This window comes from Solanum lycopersicum, chromosome 6 (genome assembly GCF_036512215.1).
Source record: "Solanum lycopersicum chromosome 6, SLM_r2.1".
Lineage (NCBI taxonomy): Eukaryota > Viridiplantae > Streptophyta > Magnoliopsida > Solanales > Solanaceae > Solanum > Solanum lycopersicum.
In genome coordinates this window covers 26,826,700-26,835,561 of record NC_090805.1, presented here as the reverse complement: position 1 = coordinate 26,835,561, position 8,862 = coordinate 26,826,700, and the positions used below count along the sequence as shown (strand labels likewise).

General features: G+C 39.2%; 1 protein-coding gene across 1 annotated transcript; it reads left to right on the top strand.

The window, feature by feature from the left end:
* The first annotated feature begins 814 nt into the window (after window positions 1-814).
* LOC138349306 (uncharacterized) lies at window positions 815-2,809 on the top strand. The gene is made up of 3 exons (XM_069299627.1): window positions 815-1,498; window positions 2,468-2,595; window positions 2,788-2,809. The coding sequence occupies exons 1-3, from the start codon at window positions 815-817 to the stop codon at window positions 2,807-2,809; spliced, it is 834 nt and encodes a 277-aa protein (XP_069155728.1).
* The last annotated feature ends 6,053 nt before the right edge of the window (window positions 2,810-8,862 follow it).

Below are 8,862 nucleotides of genomic sequence, written 5' to 3'. Positions count from 1 at the left end.
GAATAAAGCAACTCTTGTGTGTTTACGCTATATGTGATATCTTGTATTATTTACCACCTCCAGGCACTAACATACTGGTCTTTTAAGCTTTTTCATTGACAGGTATTTAATACTGATCTGTGTTGGTTGATCATCCGTATTTCACAAGGTCTAAGGCCCCTATATATTCCTTACTAGATCAAATTCACGAAAAGAAAAGACAACAATGGGGGATAACAATGATGAGATTGACATGAATGATGTTGTCGTGGCTCAATCCGCTGCCGCTGATAAAAATGAAGTGATTATGCAGTTAATGCAATAGATTGCCAAAATGAGGGTCGAAATGCAAAGAATGCAAGACGGGTCTAATCCATTTTCATCCTTCAACCCTCCAAGAGATGGAAGACCTCCACTCAACTTTCCTCCCTCAAGCACGGAACAAGTTCAACACTTTCTCTCTAACCCCGCTCAAAATCCCCTAACCATCGACTCAACTATCCATAATCCCCGTCACGCCATCACGTCGTGTCAAGCACCACATCATCCTCAAAATACTAACCTTCAAATCCTCCATCTCCCTCAAAACTAAAATACGAACAATGCTCAAACCTTCCCCCATCTTCAAAACCAAAATACTGATCCTCAAACTTTCCCCCAAAATTATCAAGCCATTCAAAATATCCAGAATCCCTCCATTGTTCCACCCATACCTCAAAAGACTACTTTCCAAATCCCAATTCCAAATGAACCTTATGCCAACTGTTCCAAGCTTGATCACTATAAGGAACATGAGAGAGAGTGGAGATCAGAAGAAGAGGTAGTTAAGGTGAATATGAAAGAAGAGATTAGGAAAGCCATGAAAGAGTTGCACTACATTTCCGAGGTTGATGGGTTGAGCTATAAGGATTTATGCATCCACCCGAATCTCGACCTCCTGGAAGGGTTCAAAGTGCCAAAGTTTGTCACTTTTAACGGAACAGGGAATCCTCTAGCACATCTGAAAGTTTATTGTGATCAACTCGTGGGAGTTGGCAAAAATGAAGTATTATTGATGCGTCTCTTCAGTCGAAGTCTAAGTGGAGAACCTCTGGAGTGTCTTACATCACAAGAGCTGAAACAATGGAAAAGTTGGAATGCACTCGCAAAGGATTTCACAGCAAGATTTGGACATAACATAGAAGATGCCCCAGATCGCTACTATTTGGCGAAGATCAGACAGAAGTCTACAGAAAATTATCGAGAGTACGCTTTTCGTTGGAGAAAAGAGGCCGCGAGAGTTCAACCTCCAATGTCCGAATGTGAGATCACTGAAATGTTCATTCGTACTCAAGAGCCTGAGTACTATGAAAGAATGTTGTGTATGATGGGACAAAAGTTTGTTGAGATTGTCAAAGTGGGAGAAGCTTTGGAAGATGGTTTCAAGACTGGAAAGATCACCAAACTTACCGTATTGCGATCTAATGGAAAATCTTCTAGAATCAGTGATATGGATAAATCAAAAGGAAAAGTGGAGGAGGTAAGTATGGTCACGACTACCCGTATGAGGCCAGCTTCTCAAAGGAAATATCAAAACCATAGTGTCAATCAAGAGAAATTTCCTCGCCCTAAATTTAGGAAGGCGCCTAAGAGCCGTCGGACACGACACAGAGAATTGTTCAACTCTGAAACACAATATACAAAACATGATCAATAACAACTTGATCAATATTGAGGAAACCACCTGAATGGATGACATATTGGATACTCGAGGGTGAGTACAAGTCAATTTTGAATTGAGTCATTTGAAGATATTCGTTTGAGAAGAAGAATGCCCAACATTGGCCAAGTTTTGCATATGAAGTTTGTTATCTTTCTTTTGAAAATGTATCGCACATTTCTTAACGAACTACGTCTGACCTGAATTCTCGAGAACGGGATACGTAGGCGGCCTATGTCGGCTTTGGTCACCTCATTTATTCCTCTTGATTATTCCTTTGTGTTGGAACTACGTTCGACCTGAATTCTCAAGAATGAGATACGTAGGCGGCTTATGTCGGCCTCGGTCGTTTCATTATCAAAACATCATATTTTGGTTAATCCTTGAGGGGGGGAACTACGTTTGACCTGATTCCTGATTCAACGGGATACGTAGGCGCCACAACGGCTCGGTCATATACCCAGTAAGGATTTCCATTTCTCTTCATAATGGAAACTGGGACAGAATTTTTGAGAGGATCTCAATAATTCATTTGAAGTTGAACTTCTTTAACAAGTCAAAACAGAAGACCACAATTCGACGGAGTTAGCCTTGGATGGATCTTAAAAATTACGACAATCTAGTTTGCAACTGGGACAGAATTTTTGAGATGATCTCAAAAATTTCACAAATGTCATTTGTTACTTATTGAGGTAAATTGGGACGAATTTTGAGGAGGGGCCTCAAAATTCCAGAATGAGCAACCTCAGAGTTAACAACGCAAGTTATGAGAGTTCTTATATATTGTAGACCGGGAAATTTTTTGAGGAGGGTCCTCAAAAGTTCCATCAAATATCTCATCTAAAGGACAGGCGAGCGTATAAGCCAACTGCAGGAAGGAGCATGGAGACAAGACCAACACAGATCAGTCCTTCAAAGTAAGAATTTTTCTTTGGATGCAGGAACATTGAAGTCACAAAATGGCTATACAAAGCTGTCATGAATGACAAAGGGCGTCACTTGCACCCATCGTGAAATCATTAGCGAAATCTAGAAAATCTTCAATCTCCTTTTATCTCTATTGCTTTATATTGCCTCAAGTAATAAACAAGTTTCTTTTTATCTTGCAGGAATATTGAGGCTGAACACTGATAGATTCTTCCAAAGTTGCAAGAAACAATGTGCAGGAGGTTTGCTAGTTACGAGTCATGATCAAAGTTACCGTTGGACTCATCATAGCCTAATCTGGATAAGCCAAATGACTCAATCTATTTCCTCAACTTTACTTTTATTCTTTACTTCATCATCGATACTAATGTTTGGTGTCGAGCTTTACAGGTGATAGTATTGGTAAAGTCAAAAGTCGTGTATTAAAGCGACATCAAATTTGAAGATGATCAAAGTGACACTAACTTAGAAGTGTTGCAAGAGAACTTGCCGAGTCCATCACATCAGAAAGATGATGATGACCAATATCTCATTAAAAGTCAAAATTATCGAACTGTTAAAGTTTTCGATAACTGATTAAAATGACTGCAACAAACTCAAATTCTGCTGAGTTTGTCAAGGAAGACGAGAGTGTCTTTATTTTTCATGCGAATGAATCAAGTCATTCACCTTGATAATTCTTTCTTTTAAAGAACAGAATCATAGTCGCGACGTGCATAAACGTCAATTTAGTTTTTATGTTTGTCGCGTAGCAATTTTGGCGTACTTTATTTCTTGAATGTGTCAGAGTCATAATTCTTATTTGTTGGGTACCCACCCCATAAGTGGATTATGTGTTTTGATTGGCCAATCAAAGACTTTAGCATATGGTTTGTTGGGCGATCCACCCCATAAGTGATTCGTATATATGCTTTTCCATTTCAGGTTTCTATTTTTGAATCATATGGAATATTATCGAGCATCCACCTCGTTACAGTTGGAATATTATCGAGCATCCACCTCGTTACAGTTGGAATATTATCGAGCATCCACCTCGTTACAGTTGGAATATTATCGAGCATCCACCTCGTTACAGTTGGAATATTATCGAGCCATCCACCTCGTTACAGTTGGAATATTATCGAGCCATCCACCTCGTTACAGTTGGAATATTATCGAGCATCCACCTCGTTACAGTAGGAATATTATCGAGCATCCACCTCGTTACAGTTGGAATATTATCGAGCCATCCACCTCGTTACAGTTGGAATATTATCAAGCCATCCACCTCGTTACAATTGGAATATTATCGAGCCATCCACCTCGTTACAGTTGGAGTATTATTGAGCTATCCACCTCGTTACAGCTGGAATATTATTGAGCATCCATCGGGTTACGGTTGGAATATTATCGGGCATCCACCTCGTTACAGTTGGAATATTATCGAGCATCCACCTCGTTAAAGTTGGAATATTATCGAGCTATCCACCTCGTTACAGTTGGAATATTATCGAGCATCCACCTCGTTACAGTTAGAATATTATCGAGCTATCCACCTCGTTACAGTTGGAATATTATCGAGAATCCACCTCCTTACAGTTTGAATATTATCGAGCCATCCATCTCGTTACAGTTGGAATATTATCGAGCCATCCACCTCGTTACAATTGGAATATTATCGAGTCATCCACCTCGTTACAGTTGGAATATTATTGAGCCATCCACCTCGTTACAGTTGGAATATGAACGAGCCATCCACCTTATTACAGTTGGAATATTATCGAGCCATCCAACTCGTTACAGTTGGAATATTATCGTGCCATCCACCTCGTTACAGTTGGAATATTATCGAGTCATCCACCTCGTTACAATTGTACTATTATCGAGCATCCACCTCGTTACAGTTGGATAATTAGTGAGCTATCTAGCTCGTTACAAAGAACTCCAAAGAGGAGAAAACTATATCAAAATCAAGAGTTTTCCTAGAAGCAGGAGGCATTTATATCACTTATGTCAAAGACTTGGGAGTGTGGTTTGTTTATTTCAAGCAATTCCCAACAATATGAATTTCACGAAGGGTGTCTAGCCAGATTCAAAGTGAATCAAACAGGAATCTAAACGAAGATTTCACGATTTCCGTAAAGGACGCTATTTGCATTACCTTATCAAGGCAAGATAATTATTGTCAATCAAGACAATGCATTACCCAGAAGAGATAGTTATTTTATTATTATTTGTTATTATCGATCAAGTCGGTATATTATTTGGAGGTCGCTTTGCCGTTATTGCCAACACAGAAGATATAAATATTCATGCATTGCGAGAGTCATGCATGGCGAAAATCATGCATCGCGAAAATCATGCATCGCAAAAATCATGCATTGCGGAAATCATGCATTGCGGAAAATTATGCATCGCGGAAAGTCATGCATCGCGAAAATCATGCATCGCGAACGTCAAATTTATATATCGCGAGAAGACTTTATACCTCACTTGAATTTATGTGCGACGAGAAGATTTCATGCCTCGTCAAATTTATATACTGCGAGAAGACTTTACACATCGCTTGAATTTATGCACGACGAGAAGATTTCATGCCTCGTCAAATTTATATATCACGAGAAGACTTCATACCTCGCTGGAATTTATGCACAGCGAGAAGACTTCATGCCTCGTCAAATCTATATATCGCGAGAAGACTTCATACCTCGCTGGAATTTATGCACGACGAGAAGATTTCATACTTCGCTGAAAATTTATATATCACGAGAAGACTTTGTACCTCGCTAAAATTTATGCACCACGAGAAGGATCCATGCCTCGTTGAAATTTGTGCATCGCGAAAAGATTCCATGCCTCGTTGAAATTCGAACATTACGAGAAGATTTCATACCTCGCAGGAATTTACGTATCACGGGAAGATATTCATGCCCCGGAAGAAGACATACACGAATAAAGAAAGAGCAACATTTATCCGCCAGCCTCAACTGCATCTTTTATTTTTGATAAAAATAAACATCAAGAAGAGCATCAAAGATAATGACAAAAGAAGCGTCAATATCGCATCAGCATATATTTATTTGTTTCGACATCAAGTATAGAGTACATTGAAAAGTATATTGCAAAACACAAGGCATAAGCTTTATTTGCTAGATGTCAGACCGATCGAGTCGACGTCGAATATTGAGGAGAACGATAAAGTGTCGACATGGTAAAAAGACACTATCTCCCATCCTAATTGCATTTTTTAAGCTGACGAATTTTATCTCAGTCTTTGTCGAGAGCATCCAAAAGGATGAATTCTTCAAAAAAAACACAGGTGCGAACGACATCAAAAAGGATGCAGCACAACGTGGAACTTTTTCTTAGCACCAAACTGGGACCCAGTCCATAGAGGAATATCACACTCTTAGGACGCGAGCAGAGGAGCGACTTCCACCGCAATCGAACCACCCTCTCAAGGCATATGGGTTTTTCTCTAATTCTGTCAGTTTCAGTCTCGCATCCAGAAGTTTCGATTTATCGGATGCAAGTTTCCAATCTGAGTGACTACACGCCAAGAGATTTAGAAATTATGTCCGTTTAAGTTCTTAATTATGGGTGTGAAGCTCGCCAGATTCATGGCTAAAGAGGTTACAAGCCTCCTTTTCATACTCGTTAATTTGTCACTTGTCTAAAACCAAAGGTTATCTAGCATAATAGATTTCCTTTTCCACCGATCGAGTCGAACTACACACAACCTGATTCCTGAAGGTTTAAGGATATGTAGGCGGATTCAATGTTGAAAACTTGGTTGTATTCCAACATTCGCTCTTGAATTCTATTCTCGAGCATTTCGGTACCTTCATAATTCGGTATTGAGGTGGCTTTTGAATTCTTTCAAAGTCGTGCGTTAAATCAAGCTTATCGAACTACAAGTGGCCTGAATTCTCATATAGCCTGAGATATGTAGGAAACCCGATTAAAGGGTTCGGCCATAATTCCTAAACCCTTTGCCAAATCCTTCCTTAAAAGAAGTGAATGGAGTTGGTCAAAATTGGTTCGGTCAATTTCATTTTTCTCGAGTTGCTTGCATCAACCCAAGTAAAATGAGGGACAGTTGTTGACACCCAATTTTGACCCGTGCTGGTATAAATTAGTTTTCCAGCATCTTAAATTTCCAAACAAGTTAAAATAATTAGTTTTATAAATTTTAAGAAAAATATATAAAGTTCGCGTTATTTTGAGTAATTTTGTCATTTCTTATAACTTCTATATAATATATATATTTTACATAATTATGTATATAATTAGTATATTATATGATTATTCAAAATATATATATATATATATATATATATATATATATATATATATATATATATATATATATATATATATCTATATATTTTAATAAGTATTCTATTAAACTAATTTAGTTTAAAATTATGGTTATATTTTGAATCACTAGTTTACAATTTAAATAATTATATTACCAAATAAAGAAGCTCGTTAATTAATTAATACAAATTCGTTTTATTTAAGGTATGGCCAAATTTATTATCCTAACTCAATTTGGCTATTTATTAAATTAACCCTTTCAAATTTCCAATTCAATTTAGGGCCCTTTTTGCAAATTCCCTCTAAAACCCATTCAACCGATTAAATCCAGCCCCCAAGCCCATTTTATTTCCTTCCATTCAAACTCATTCCCAATTTCAGCGGCCCATTCCAAATTTAATGTTCCCAGGCCCAAATTTCTTTTCTCAGGTTTCCAATTAATCCCAACACTTAACACCCAGGCCCAACACGTCAACCCAATCCTTTTGTTCCTTCCCCAAGCCCATTTTTTTTACCCTCAGCCCCAAGCCCCAAGTCAGAAGCCCAAATCCAAAATTAATTCCCACTCCACCATCAGCCCATTCCTTTTCTCCCTTTCCTTGACCCGTCCAGCCCAATTCCCCCTCCTTTATCTCCCCTTCTCCCTCACGCACTCTCCCTTCCCCACGCGAAATCCCCCTCATGCGACAAATTCCCAGAAGACACCAAAACCCCCAGACGCAGCCCTCCCCCTGCAAACGAACCCACGCGACCCCAACAAAAAAAAACCCAAGAAAAACAGACGCATAACCCAGCCCTTCCCCTCACGCTCTCTCCCTCGTCTCTCTCATCGCGCGTGGTGGAGAGGGTAGCAACGGACACCTGCTGCTCTGCCACTCTGTACACGACTCTGCGCACAAGACGACGCAAGAGCTCGTCCTTGCAATGCGGATTTTGCGCCACGAAGTTCGCAAGGACATCAAACTCATCACGATCGTCCACCTCGTTCATCCGTTGGAGATTTGGAGTATCTTCGGAGCATATTCGTTTCTGTGGGGGGAAGATTTGAAATTTCAAATTCAAAATGGGCCGAATTCAGTTGTACCCGCCTTCCCTTGGAACCCTAATTGTTTTCCTATTTAAACCCCATCTTCCTTCAAACAAAAGGTTGGAGATTTTTTGGTTGAGAAGTTTTCTGAGAATTGGAATTTTTGTTGAAAGGGTTGGACGATTGAGTGAAAAAAAAATGAAGAGTATTCGGGAGTTTCTATCGACCAGAATTTTTTCTTTTGCGGGTTTCATTGTTAGTCTTGTAAGAACAGAAGAGAGGGAGAGAGTCACGCAACTAGGGAGAATTTTTTCTTTTGCGGGTTTCAATACAGCTTGGAGCTCATTTGGTGGTGGAAGCTCGTTACCTCACTCGTCATTGCCGTTCGCTGCATAAAGAAAGGTGAGAATCGACCCTCCTTTTGTTTATGACTCGTCTTCTTTCTCAGTTGTTGTTGTGATGTGTTGGGTTTTGGCTGTGATTGTTGAATTCATCTAGTGACATGCCGAATCGTTTATATGTGTCGCTATCAACTGTTGTGCCTATGTTTTCATCTTTGATTTTCCTTATGTTAAGTATTTAGTTGTTATCGGTTAAGTCGCGTCTTGTTTCGACATTATGTGAGAAATGATATTCGTTGTTGGTTTCCCCTGTCTCGCTACAGTTTTCGTTGCCGCATTAATCAATATGGTAATTGATGTATGATGCGTTTCAGAAGTGTTTGTAGTCTGTTGAGCATTTTCGTCATCATCTGTTTCAATCTCTAGTCGAACACTTCAGGTTGTTCGTAGCCGAATTTGGGACCTTGGACCGTTAATGTTGTGATGCTTTCAACTTGAGTCCGTCTATAATCTTTAGGCCCTGTGTTATTAGTTGTTTAATTCGCAGTTAGAAGTCAGTGTTAGTTCGCACTGTTGGTTTTCATGTAATT